This window comes from Panicum virgatum, chromosome 3K (genome assembly GCF_016808335.1).
Source record: "Panicum virgatum strain AP13 chromosome 3K, P.virgatum_v5, whole genome shotgun sequence".
Classification (NCBI taxonomy): Eukaryota; Viridiplantae; Streptophyta; class Magnoliopsida; order Poales; family Poaceae; genus Panicum; species Panicum virgatum.
In genome coordinates this window covers 57,240,560-57,253,134 of record NC_053138.1, presented here as the reverse complement: position 1 = coordinate 57,253,134, position 12,575 = coordinate 57,240,560, and the positions used below count along the sequence as shown (strand labels likewise).

General features: G+C 47.1%; 3 protein-coding genes across 3 annotated transcripts; all 3 read right to left on the bottom strand.

The window, feature by feature from the left end:
* Window positions 1-895: 895 nt before the first annotated feature.
* Window positions 896-2,635, bottom strand: LOC120699836 (60S ribosomal protein L8). The gene is made up of 2 exons (XM_039983923.1): window positions 2,101-2,635; window positions 896-1,482 (listed from the first exon to the last, which is right to left on the bottom strand). The coding sequence occupies exons 1-2, from the start codon at window positions 2,538-2,540 to the stop codon at window positions 1,137-1,139; spliced, it is 786 nt and encodes a 261-aa protein (XP_039839857.1). The 5' UTR covers window positions 2,541-2,635; the 3' UTR covers window positions 896-1,136.
* Window positions 2,636-3,331: 696 nt separating this feature from the next.
* LOC120699835 (translocon-associated protein subunit beta-like) lies at window positions 3,332-7,371 on the bottom strand. The gene is made up of 6 exons (XM_039983921.1): window positions 7,089-7,371; window positions 4,346-4,444; window positions 4,155-4,263; window positions 3,955-4,026; window positions 3,822-3,827; window positions 3,332-3,708 (listed from the first exon to the last, which is right to left on the bottom strand). Exons 1-6 carry the CDS (start codon window positions 7,259-7,261, stop codon window positions 3,592-3,594), a joined length of 576 nt encoding a protein of 191 aa, XP_039839855.1. The 5' UTR covers window positions 7,262-7,371; the 3' UTR covers window positions 3,332-3,591.
* Window positions 7,372-7,605: 234 nt separating this feature from the next.
* Window positions 7,606-11,095, bottom strand: LOC120699834 (probable inactive shikimate kinase like 1, chloroplastic). Its single transcript, XM_039983920.1, has 9 exons — window positions 10,876-11,095; window positions 10,722-10,768; window positions 10,556-10,610; window positions 9,030-9,190; window positions 8,831-8,913; window positions 8,623-8,740; window positions 8,364-8,442; window positions 8,184-8,248; window positions 7,606-8,051 (listed from the first exon to the last, which is right to left on the bottom strand). The coding sequence occupies exons 1-9, from the start codon at window positions 11,021-11,023 to the stop codon at window positions 7,983-7,985; spliced, it is 825 nt and encodes a 274-aa protein (XP_039839854.1). The 5' UTR covers window positions 11,024-11,095; the 3' UTR covers window positions 7,606-7,982.
* Window positions 11,096-12,575: the final 1,480 nt, after the last annotated feature.

Genomic DNA, 12,575 nt, shown 5'->3' with positions numbered 1-12,575 from the left:
CACGAAGCACTTCACACAGCTATGCCAAACGACCCCTTAGAGTTTCCATGTCTGAAAATTGTCCCCATCATCTAGAGGATTGAGGCCTGATAAAAGAATTCGTTGCTACTTTACTACCAGCTCCATCAATACTGGCCGTGTCCGCACATATTTGCATTTAGAAGCAAGTGCCCACCATCTTCATCACATCTACAATACATTGGGCATCTAGTATCAGTATCCATTCCTCTTGCCTGGATTTTGCTTCGCGTTGGCAAGCTGTTATGCGCAAACTCCGGGTAGAAACTGCCTCTGAATTTTCGGGTCAGCACTCAGCAGGAATGGTAACATGAACTGTATCATTCACAATTCTGCATGAACACGAGGACCTCGCAGAAAGTATTTCAGAAGCAAAATACAGTATATATGCAGAGACCCGATAGCTGCCGAAACTTCAGCACGCAAGCCAGTTTCACCAAATTCCTTCCAAATACGGCTGCCTTAATCCCCATGGAGCTGAGAACCTGTTTCATCAATTCCACACCAGCCCTGAGGATAAGTGCTACTTGAAATGTTACCTATGGAATAGAGACTCTGTTTTTTAAGTTGCCGGACATTGAAGAACTGAAGATTAGCGGCACAATGATTATATGAGCTGCAGCCAGCAACAACTTCAAGCAGACGGGGCATCCTGTTGCTCTGATTGCTCTGAAAACTGAAATGGAACGCCAGTGGATGAAATCTATTCACCTGTCTTGAGCTTACAGCTATCAGCTATGTGGTACGACAGTTCGGCTCGTTCAATGAGTTAATATTGGATCTTCTGCAACACTAGCACAATGGCCTATATCAAACTGATACGGCTCCGCAATACAAAGCGCGTTCATCAATTCTAAACTCTCGATAAACCAAAATATAACAGCAACATAAGCAAGGATCAGAACAGGTATTGTATCTGAAGTACCATGCCTAGCAAACCCATAACATTTAGCACAAAATATCCGAGCAAAAACTTCTTTAGGCATAACACAAAATTCAGACAGCAACCATGAAAACTGACACAATGGTTCACCAGAGTACCAGGCAATAACACATCCATACTGGAACACGTCCTTTAATCATCTAGAGGCAGCAGATATAGATAAACGATGATAACTCTACGTGGCCTTGTCGGACTTGGCGGCGGTGGCAGCAGCCTGGCCCCTGAGACGTCCAGTCCTCCTGGCAGCGATGAGACCGACCTTCTGGCCGGGGGGAGCATCACGGCGGACTGTGGAGGCGTGACCAATGTGCTGGTGGTTACCTCCTCCGTGGGGATGCTCCACAGGGTTCATGGCCACACCACGCACCTTAGGCCAGCAGTTCCTCTTCACGCGGTACTTGTGGTAGGCGTTACCAGCCTTCAGCATGGGCTTCTCAGTCCTGCCTCCACCAGCAACCTGACCGATCATGGCACGGCAGCTGCTGGGGACAATCTTCTTGGCACCAGAGGGGAGCTTGATCCTGCAAGAACAAAACATGATGAGTCACTACATCCAGGAAGACTGAATGATTATGTCTGCATAAAACAGGAACACACGAGGTACATGAACGGACATAACACTGACATAACACGGACAATCAGTGACATCTTCAAGATGCTTAGATATACAAACATAGTGATTGAAATCATCTTCAGCATGTTATATCAACATTACATTATGATGAATAGCAAGTATTTAAGTATTATGACATCGTTGCATACACATGAATAATCAAACTCACAGACCACACCGATTATAGACTCATCAGATATACAGAATCAACATGCTAGGCTAAAAAGATACCAAAATTCTCAGTATGCAACGACGGAGTTACAAAATACTGAAGTTAAAACTGCTAGAACCACCATGAAATGGATGTATTCTTGAAACTATCTCATATGCCGAATTAAATTGAAGACCATGTCTATTCTAAATAGCCATCCACATGTATTCATCTCGATTACCATCGATCAAATGCATACTAACTTAAAAAGTTATGACAGCACACCGGATCAGATCTAGTGAACCAACTGCTAACAGGAGCACAGCAGATCTCATGATACGAAACAAAATGGAGACAGAATATGATGGGATTGACCTGGAGGTTCCATTGTCCGGGTTGTGGCTGATGACGATGGCGTAGTCCCCGGAGGCCCTGGCGAAGACGCCGCGGTCGCCGACGTGGTGCTCCACGTTGCAGACGACGGCTCCCTCGGGGATCCCGCGCAGCGGCAGCACGTTGCCGATGGAGAGCGTGGCGCGGCGGCCGCAGTAGACGAACTGGCCCGTGTACATGCCCTCGGCGGCGACGAAGAGCTCCTTCTGGTGCTTGTACCTGAACGGGTGGCGGAAGGTGACCTTGGCGAGCGGCGCGCCGCGGCCCGGGTCGTGGATGACGTCGGTGACGACGCCCTTGAGGTACCCGTTGCGCTCGCCGAAGTCGAGGGAGCGGAACCGGGCGGGGCCCTTGCGGTGGTGGGTGTGGGACTTGAACACGGACCCCGCACCCTTACGCTGCGCGCGGATGACGCGACCCATCTTCTCCGGCGGCGGCGCGGCGGCGGCGGCGGCGGGAGGGGTATGCGGGAATGGGCGCTGTGCGGCTAGGGTTGGAGGAGGGCGAAGACGGAGAGTTATATAGTGTGTCGCGGCGGGTTTGGAGCAATTTACCCTAGGGCGGACGGTTGGATTGGGAGGTTCGGGCCCTCGGGGCGGATTTGGACCGTCGGATCCGGCTGTGGTAGTGGTGGGATCAGTCTGTCCGAGAGACAAAGAGGCTTGGGGAGTGAGGAGTGGGCTGGTCCTGATGGGCCGCCTGCAGTGAGTGAGTACAGTCGAGGTGTATTGGGCCGCCTGCAGTGAGTTAGTAGAGTGCAGGCTGAATGTATTGGTCTCTATATGTGGGCCCAGAAATGAGAAAAGCTTAAATGGTGGCCCAGGTGGAGCTGGCTCGTCTCTACTTGTTTTTTTTTCATTTTCCTTAATACACTTATTTTTTTCCCTTTTCCTATTCTTACGAAAATTACTTATTTCTCCCAAACATCTCGTCTTATTTACTCTTTTTAATTATATTCCCAAGCAGGTGATGTTGCTTCCGAATTGCGATGCAGTACATGTTGTAATCGAGGCATCAATTGGGCGGAGCTATGACCACCGGCACTCGATATTCTAATCTCCAGGTTACCATGAAGCAATCCTGCCCGTGACAGTACAATGTGATAAATGGAGGTCCGGATTACGCTCACTTGCAACTCCACATGGCCTTCGTCAGCCAAGCTTCTGCCCAAGAACCGCTTTGCTATCAAATTAACACACGGGCACGGCAACCATATCAAAATGTTCTTTCAAGCAAAATCAACTTTCCTAATTACAGGTCCTCTGTGTCAAGTCACTGACAATGAAACTGAAAGTAAAAACCAAGTACCCAACCAAAATTACAGGTCCACTTTGCTAACCGAAGTGCATTTCGTTACAACTCATAGTGGGGGTGAGTAAATCTAAACTTCAAAGCTTTCGTTCAGCTCAACCGATCAAGAGTTCCTCCACGCAAAACAGCCAGCAACACTGGCAACGACGACCTACGAGTAGATCAACGTCTCTTCTTGCTTGCTTTTGAGCTGCTCTTCGACGGGCTCGCCACCAGGTAGATAAACACACCAACGAACGAGACAACAGAAACCAGTGACCCATATTTCGCCACAAGCCTCTGCACATGGATAACAAATTGTTACCATCAAACGAATGCTAGAAATGTTTTTGAGCAGCTTATTTAGATGGACAAGGAAAATTGACTGAAACTTAAGGAAAGAAAGAAATTACCTTAGCCTGAACATAGGAGGAGAGAAATCCGGATTTTCCACACGTGGGGGTAAGCACCAGAAATAGCATCCAAATATCAGTATCAGAAAGAAAGATAAACTAGAATGTTTAATGCAGCGGAATGATTACTTACCCATTCAAACTTCTTCACTGGAGGTCTCTCAGCGAGAATATCGAGTGGGAAGATGGGGGTTGAGTAGGCCTCCTTCAACATGTAGAAAACACTGATTTAGCAAAATAGCATCGGACGAGCAATTGCAATGTATAAAATAAAGAATAATACAAGATGCATATCTTAAGAAATGTGGGAACAGTAGAGGTAAAAGACAAAACCTGAAGAGCGGTCTTGGTGGGAACACGGTATGTAATAACAGCTGGTGATCCCTGGAACCTGCCTTGTGTTTTGGTTTCCAGGACAAATGTGTGTGAAGCAGTGGCACCGCTGCAAGAGTAAAAGTAATGAAATCATTTTCTGTACTACAGACACACCTATAGCAAAGAGATGCATTACAAACTGCACTGACGGGTCAAGTCTTTCCAATGTCTTCGATTTCTCTCCAGTGACAAGCTCAAATGCTTCTGTTGGCCAAGAGTCATCATTAATGGTCACATCATAGGCAGTCCTGCAATAAGTTTTACAGTAAGTTCATGCAGGTGCTGTGAAAATATATGAATTAACTTGCCATGGTATGAAACAGAAAAAAAAAATCTTAGTTACATGACATGCTAAAATAGTACCAGGGATTAAGAACAGACACTGAAAACCTACGTTACACGGACACGGCAGTTTAGCAGCGTATCGCGTATCCGATACGTATCCGATACGCCCCAGATACGTATCCACGGAGTATCGGAAAAAAAGAAAATCGCGAATAAATCGATACGTGCGCCGGATACGTATCTGCACGTGGGACACGGCGTCGGGGATGGCCGGGGCGGTGGGACAGGAGAGGAGGAGGGAGGGGGCCGCCGTCCAGACCGAGCTCGACGGGGATCCAATGGAGCTGCAGCTCGCCGCCGCGCCGGCCTTCGCGCCGCGCTCCAAGGTCGAGGCCAGCCGCTGCGTCGTGCCGCTCGCCGCCACCATCTCGCCCGCCCGCGTCCCGGATCCCTCCGCCGCGTCCCCGCCGCCACCGAGCTCGAGGAGAAGCGCCGCCGGCGCAAGAGATGGGGGAGCTAGCTGCAGCGCGCGGGCCGGCCATGGTATTCGGAGAGGAGGAGCTCGAGGGGAGAGAGAGGGGAGGAGGAGGCTGCCGGTGTGGGGGCGAGGTGGTGTACAGCGGCCGGCGCCGGCGGAGGAGCTCGAGGGGAGAGAGATAGGGGCGGCGGCGCCCGCGCCCGCAAGGGCCTCTGCCGCCGTGGGGCCCGTTGCGGCGGATCCGGCCGCCGCCGCAGCCGCTCGCGCTGGATCTGGAGCTCCAGGGGGAGGGGGCGGAGCAAGTAGGAGGAAGGAGGAGGGGGCGGAGCGAGTGGGAGGGGGCGGACTGCGGAGCAGGGGAGGGGCGACGTGCATGGGAGAGAGAGAGGAGGGAGGGAGGGAGGAGAGAGAGAGAGTGACCGGAGTGCGGACAGCCTTAAGGGTGAGTTATTTGATATGTGCTGGCTGCTTTCCAGCCCAAAAACAGCCCAACTTGCTGCTTTCCAGCCCAGCCGAACGTGCTGTTTGATATGTATTGTTCTTTATTTATTTATTTTTAAAAAAGTAAAACGTATCCGCGTATCGGGTTTTTTAGAAAATTGCCGTATCCGCGTATCCGTATCCGTGCTACATAGCTGAAAACAATGCGTTGTACTATCCAGGGATGAAGAACAATATACCCAAAGTGGTACAATGATCAAGCAAGTGAAACAGCAAAGCAAACCCAAAACCTACGTGTCATTTTTACATTCTTAAAGTCAAAGCAGCCAATCTTGTAATTTGTAACACATGAAACATGTTACTACTAAGCAGCGTAGCCAAATAGAAAACAGCAACTCAAACTCCCTATCTAATTTTATTTATAAATTTCTACATTTTCCTGAAAAAGATCTCCAATTATTTACTTTTAACAAGTTCAGCTATAGCATGGAAATATTAATATCAGATTTGCAAGCAAAGCACTACAGCCTGTTAAATTCCAAAGAAATGGATTTTTGGAAATCAAAGGGTGCAATGCAGTTGTAGAATTATCCAAACCTTACTCTGATAGTGATAGAGCCAAGGTGTAGTAGTAACATGTTAATGCCCAAATTCAAACTTAAGCACATCAAAAGTATTACTGGAACTGTGGTACAAGAGAAAGCAGTAGCACATAGACATGCTGTAAGAAACTCTAGGTCATTTTATCAGGTTATGTAATGTCTAACATAGTCAACCAGTCATAACGTGCTTGTCTTGTCAATCTAGACAGATAAGCTATAAATATATGACTGATATATCATAACAAGTGTATCTTTGTGGTAAGTGAAGGAACACAATTTGGGCATGCTTCAGCTGCAAAGGCAGTAAGGAACCAATTTCCTTTTCGCAGCACGGATCAATTCCTTTAGGGAAACATACAGTGCATTACTTCTACATAAAGGAAATTATTAAGCTATGTTCATGCAAAACAAACTATGATACCGTTAACCATCTGCGTGACTGACCCATAGAGGAATAGCAATTGACCAAATGGATGATGTAACGTACCATATGAACCCTATAAGCATTTTCCATTAGCGACGGACCTACCTACATGCATGCCAGCACAATCCTTCATGCAGTGAGTGAAATGTTGACCTTACCAGCTGTTTAGCTAGATAATTACAAACATCCACAACATATGCAGGAGAATCATTGATTAGGCCGCAATTGTGAATAACAAGCTCTTGATCTAGAACACAATTAAGAACATCAGCAACATAACAAACGAGATGCTGGTTTGCTTCCTTTTCCAGCAAGGGTTTGGGATAATTGGGGGATCCAAGATCAGTAGAGCAAGCAGTGGTTGGAATTTCATCAGATTTTGTAGTCCTTGCACAATTAAGAAAATCTACAAATTAGATTTAGCAGACGTACACTACAAAAGGTAAACTAATCCGCCCGCTGAGGTTTAAGAAGGAAACCTCGCATGACTCTCTCACCCCTCACCCCACGACGCAGATCCAAGCACACCAAGGCGCGTTCAAACCTCCCAGAAAAGGAAGGCACACCCGAGTCAGATCAGATCCCGGGAGCAAGCGAAATTACTACCACAAGCAACAAACCAGATCGGTGGTGCGGGGTGAGAGGGAGCGGCTGGTACTCACGCGGATCCCTGGTTGTAGAGGTCGAGGGAGACGGCGACGCGCTCGACGCCGGGCTTGGGGCGGGAGAGCGACACCTTCTTGTGCGCGACGACGAAGGGCGCGTCGGCCGCCGAGGCGGCGGCGGCGGCGAGGCCGAGGAGGAGGAGGGCGACGAGCGCGAGGGACCGCGCCATGGCTGGGCTGCTCGCGCTCGCTGGCTAGGGTTGGAGGGTTCTCAGCTGAGGCGCCGCGGCGGAGGGAATGGATCTCGTCTCGCCTGCTCCCTCGCTTCGTCGACTGGTAAAAGAGCCCCGCCGCCCCGGGGCGTGACGCGGCCCGTGAGGCTGCACGTGGGACCCGCCACGCAGGACCTCGCCTCGTCAGCGCGTGCTACTGCGTGAACGGCTTTGCCTTTCAGTTTCAGCCGCCGAAAAGGCGACGAGAGTTTTTCTGTCTCATTAGTATCTCTGAAAAAAAATGATTTGACAAAATAACATGAATATTTCCTCATGAAATCGCTCAAGGAAAAAACCTCAAGTTCCTGCAAAAGCCTCTGCTTAACAGGGCAGCATGTTCATAGCAAAGGGATTCTCAAAATTTTCCCGTGTCGAAATTCTCCAGATTTCGGCCTTTGGACCGTGTACAAGCAGATTTGTCATTTCCATTGACAGTAGATACAATCTGAAAGTTGCTGCACCATGGCAGATCTACACAATGTGCTATCAAATGACATGCGATTTTACAATACGAAATAAGCATATTCGAGCACAAGAGTGTGATTCTGCTCCTCGGATTTGAAAATGCTTGTGCTTGATTCGTTGGTTAACTGTAATCAGCTCCCTGGAAGAGCCAAATGCCTGCTCTGGCAACTGGAGATAATATGTAAATGCCGGAGCGGAATGTCACGCCTATAGTCTAGAAGGGCTTCCCTGCAGCTTCCATCATCGCTTTTGTTCGGATCAGTCTCTCAATTTGCTTCACAATCTGGTAAGAAAATGTAGACGATGTTAATTTCAGTTGTATTCGGGTTAAGTTATTAAGTGATGTGCCTAATTTCCCAAAATAAAGACACATGCAACTCTGCCTGTGTCATGGATGCTAGCATTGCTGACTTACTTCAAGAACCATGTCCTCAAGGGTCACAGAGTCAACACTGCTGTAGCCCAGCTGAGAAGCCACTTCTGAAAGGTGTTGAGGCATGTCAGTAAAAGTTCGCCTAATTGTAAAGATTGATCTATCATTAATTTTTACTCAAAAATCAAAAGGTAGGAAGGCAATTTGAGGATTTATCTTTACTTTGTACTGAAACAGTAATATCAGAAATTCCATAGCGTTCTTTCAGATCATCATACTGCTGACGGAGCTTGCTCATCGCCTACACGTGTTGATAATAATGAAGCCAAGTTAGAGATAAACATGCTAATAACTAACGAGAGCATGTGGAAGCATCTTTCACACAGGAAAAATACTAATTACTAGGATAATATTTGACTTTCAGTCAGTTATTATGTCCATAGAGAGCATGACACAACTGCCTATCGGGAGCAGGGGTAACCTGTGAAAAAGAGTCTGGATCTGTAGTAGCTTGTGTTCCTGTGCTCTTCAGCATATCGTTCGCTGCCATCTCGAGAGGAACGTCAATCCAAATGGAGACACCATGCCTCAGTAAGCCCCTGGAGGTTCATTAGGTATAAACACCAGCATCGATAGACTGAACATGCACAAGAAACAGAACAGACTATGGGAGACACATGTGTACATACAGATTAGTCGAGTTCATGACAGCACCATCCCCACAGCAAAGCACAAGGCTGCCCATGGATGTGAGCTGCTTTAACCCTTCGGTCTAGTACCAAGACAGAAGAATGAGAAATTGAAGCCATGCAATTTAGGAGCAGCAATATTTGGACCAACAAAACTAGTCAATAATTATGGAAAGAAAAGAAGAAAGAAGGAAAGCACCTCAACTTCAAGATAGCCCTTCTCATCTGATTCCTTGAGGGCTCTAAGGGCGTCCTTGCCACCAAGAACATCAACGAGCAGTTCCTCGCTGCAGAGGTAGCGGTATATTATAGAATTGGCAAGGAGCTTGCCAATGTTGCGCTTGGCTGTGCAATCAGTGCCTATGCGTGAAGAATAATCAGTCAGTGTCCGCGTCTTGTTGGCCTGGGCAGGCCAGTTTGGCTTTTGCCCCCAAATGAACCAATCCAATATTTGACATGAGTGATGTTTATGGTTCTAGTAAACTCAGAAGAGGAAAAAAAATATGGATATGAATAAACACTGTATGTGATAAAGGTGACAAGGAATCATCAGAGCTGGGGCAGCTGTCATGCTAGGTGAGCAGGTAAGATTCTAGCATGAGCACGAAGATTGCAGCAGCTTCAGAACAGCAAGCTAGATATGGTACTTCTCGGAAAGAAACTGCACTGGCAGTTTATAGCTTGGCCTAGAGGAAAAATAGAAGGTTGCAGCCGCTCTTCAGAGCAGGAACCAAAAGAAAGGCCTTCAGAACATGTCATCTCGACAACAAATTGTTGCAGTTTGCTAAACTTTGGTTTGGTCCCATATCCAAGGCATAACTCTATCGTATCAAGGGCAGAAGATAGCCTGGTGTTCATCTCCTCATGGAAACTACTTGGCAAATCAGCTTATAAGGCACAATTATTTGGTTCGTCTACCCCGAGAAAGAGGAAAGAAAAAGAAAAAAAAAAGATTGGATGATGATTTGGAACTGGAAGCCATAGGTTGGAAATGAAAGCGAGTTTTGTCCGTGGCTCCTATGGCAATACAAAGTCCACACAACGAACAAGCTAATGTGCTGTCAATCCTATCACGAAGCTCCGTATGATGTACGAACAAGGATGAAATAGCCCTTGACCACATAGTAATCTGCTTTTTTCTCTCAAGTAGTTTGCCAGAAAATTGAAGGCTGGGTGGGACTAGAATTGCTTAGCCAGGCAGCAGCAACAAAGTCCCTATTCCATGGTGGTGATCAATTACTGCAGATTTTGTTTGCTGATGAAACTTCAGAGATTCAAGAACTCGACAATATCATCAGATAGTTGTTTTCTCTTGTCCTGTTTAGATGCAGACTGGCCTGGCAGTCTGGCACTTTGTATCTGCGCAACATGTAAATACTTACTCCCCAATCCCCATTATACAATGACAAGGCTATTCCCCAAAATATTTTATCATGACAAAACCTGGTATATGCCAAAAATTTAGCAACAAAAACAAACATAATAATGTTGATTGACTCGCAACCAAGCCAGGTTTTATGAGAGACAGAAACATTCCCATGGGCAGTTTGGTCACATTTGGATTGCTAAACTTCGAATTTAGGTTTCATTGTGTTACCAAATTTTCGTAGGAAAAAAAATACGGTCTCAATTTGATTGCTGTCCCCAACATTTGGCTTGGTTGTCGATGGTGGAAAACCATAAATGCCTTTTTAATCCCAACAAGAGGGAGGTGAAGAAGCATACCAACGATATAGATTGGAGTTTTCCTGAAATCACCGACGGCCTCGGCAGTTTTTCTCTGCATCAGGTTGCAGCCAAGAAACCATGTAAATGGACGAATATTTCAACTAGTTACAGAGAGGAATAAATGGCAGAGAGGGGGGCAAGGTGACAAAGCGAAGCTGCGTACCAGTAGATCAACGGATGGGTTGAGTTCCTCCAGAGGCAATTCCGAACCTGCAATAAATCCCAGGAAAATGGGGGTGAGAGGACATTACTATCTGTTCATTGAGAAATCGAGATGCCGATAAAAAGAAAGAAAGAAACGGAGGGGGTAGCGGTACTCGGGAAGGCGCGGAGACGATGGCGACGGATGCAGCGCCCGGCGGAGAGCGACGCCGGCGGCGAGGAGGACGAGAAACGCCTCGGGGAGACGGAGGAGGGCGAAGAAAAGAAGCCTGTCGCCGCCGCCGTAGCTGCTCTCATCGCCATGGCGCCTCTCCCGTCCGGCCGTCCGTGAAGCTGGCTCCCTCGCTTTTTTCCTCCTCCCCCGTTATCCGCAAGAGAATCTACCCCAAATTGAATTTAGCTAGGACCACCCACGATTTTGCCCCCCACAGAGATGAGTTTTCCCAGGTACACCCCAAATTATCCACCCAGAATTCCAACGCCATCAAAATCAAAGGCTCAGATGTCTTCCAGGAAGGCTTCAACGCGATCAACGGTCCAAAACGTTTGAATCCGCCAGACTCAACAGACCCGAATTTTCATTCGACTTTGGTTCACTCAGCATCTCACATCCGCCCTCACCCCACGGCGACACCTCGTGCCGCCTCCCTCCGCACCTCCGCTTCGCCACCGTCTCGCCGACCGCAACTTCCTGCCAGGGCTAGGGCGCCAGGCCGAGCCGAGCCAACGGAAGGCGGCAAGGCGATGCACCAGGCGGAGCGGCCGGCGGGTGGCGGGGCGGCATGCGCGAGGCAGCACGCTGGCCAAGTGGGCAGCGTCGGGCGGCGAGGCAGCGCTCCTAGGGTGGAGGGAAGGGGGCATGAGCCCCCTAGCTCCAAAGTGGATTGGCCCTTGATTCTCTTTTGGTATTAGATTTCGTACACATATATATAAAAGGTAGAAAGTACACTCAACACATAGCTCAAGGTGCACTACACGTGAGATGCAAATGTATAAAGTTTAATATTTTGTTGCGTTTATAAGACTTGATCAAGATTCTCAAAATTCCAATCAGATTGATAGTTGCTAGGAAAAAAAATAGCCTATGCATGTACATCATCTAATAATTGTTACAACTCCCCTATGCTGAATACTACAAACATCATAGGTGCATTTTAAGGATAACTAGTTTAAGTGGTTGCACATTTGATTTTCTTATTAAGAATAATCTAATGTGTACCTATTCATTGGAATTGGGAGCTTAGTGAAAAAGGCTTTCTGAAGTGGTCATGATCGTCACAAAGAATGATCACATGCATGAGCGAATTGGTGATGGTATGAGCAACTCGTGATGGGTAAAGAGCAACAATGCAACTACATTTAACATTTCACATCTAGAGATGGTTCCGTTTATTATCCCAAAGGCTCTTCTGATAAAGCCTTTTCGATTTTCCTATAGGTTGATCTGACATCAATCATATTATTACGTAGTGATCAAGAGCTATTTTACGGAGGTGAATCATCAAGCCACTCATAGCCGTGGAAAGCTTATTTTGTTTCGAAGCGAGCTAGGCATCTTAAAAGCTTTAGCAGCACATATATAGAACTCCTTTGAATAAAGTAATAAACTTATATTTGTGATGAGAGGAATAGACATGTTCATCTTAGGCATGTCAACAATTGCCAGTTGCCACAAAGATAACTTACATAAACATCAATAATGACGTAAATGACATCAAGTTGTACACACTACAAATCATGATGTCTAAATGTGGATCTATATTACACTTACTCTCTGTTCTCCACCTGTCATATATTTATTCTACATCTATCATAAGACACCATCATTTTCCAATGGACAACTTGATAGTGTCTA

Bases quoted from the DNA above. Each gene is read 5' to 3' on its own strand.
- LOC120699836 (XM_039983923.1), bottom strand. From the start codon at position 2,540: ATGGGTCGCGTCATCCGCGCGCAGCGTAAGGGTGCGGGGTCCGTGTTC. The intron at 1,483-2,100 runs GTCAATCCCATC...TTGTTCTTGCAG, and splicing joins CCGGACAATGGAACCTCCAG to GATCAAGCTCCCCTCTGGTG.
- LOC120699835 (XM_039983921.1), bottom strand. From the start codon at position 7,261: ATGGCGCGGTCCCTCGCGCTCGTCGCCCTCCTCCTCCTCGGCCTCGCC. The intron at 4,445-7,088 runs GTGAGTACCAGC...AACTTATTGCAG, and splicing joins CTCTACAACCAGGGATCCGC to GACTGCCTATGATGTGACCA. The intron at 4,264-4,345 runs GTCAGTGCAGTT...TTACTCTTGCAG, and splicing joins ACATTGGAAAGACTTGACCC to CGGTGCCACTGCTTCACACA.
- LOC120699834 (XM_039983920.1), bottom strand. From the start codon at position 11,023: ATGGCGATGAGAGCAGCTACGGCGGCGGCGACAGGCTTCTTTTCTTCG. The intron at 9,191-10,555 runs GTATGCTTCTTC...CTTCACGCATAG, and splicing joins AACTCCAATCTATATCGTTG to GCACTGATTGCACAGCCAAG. The intron at 8,741-8,830 runs GTATGTACACAT...ATGAACCTCCAG, and splicing joins GTCATGAACTCGACTAATCT to GGGCTTACTGAGGCATGGTG.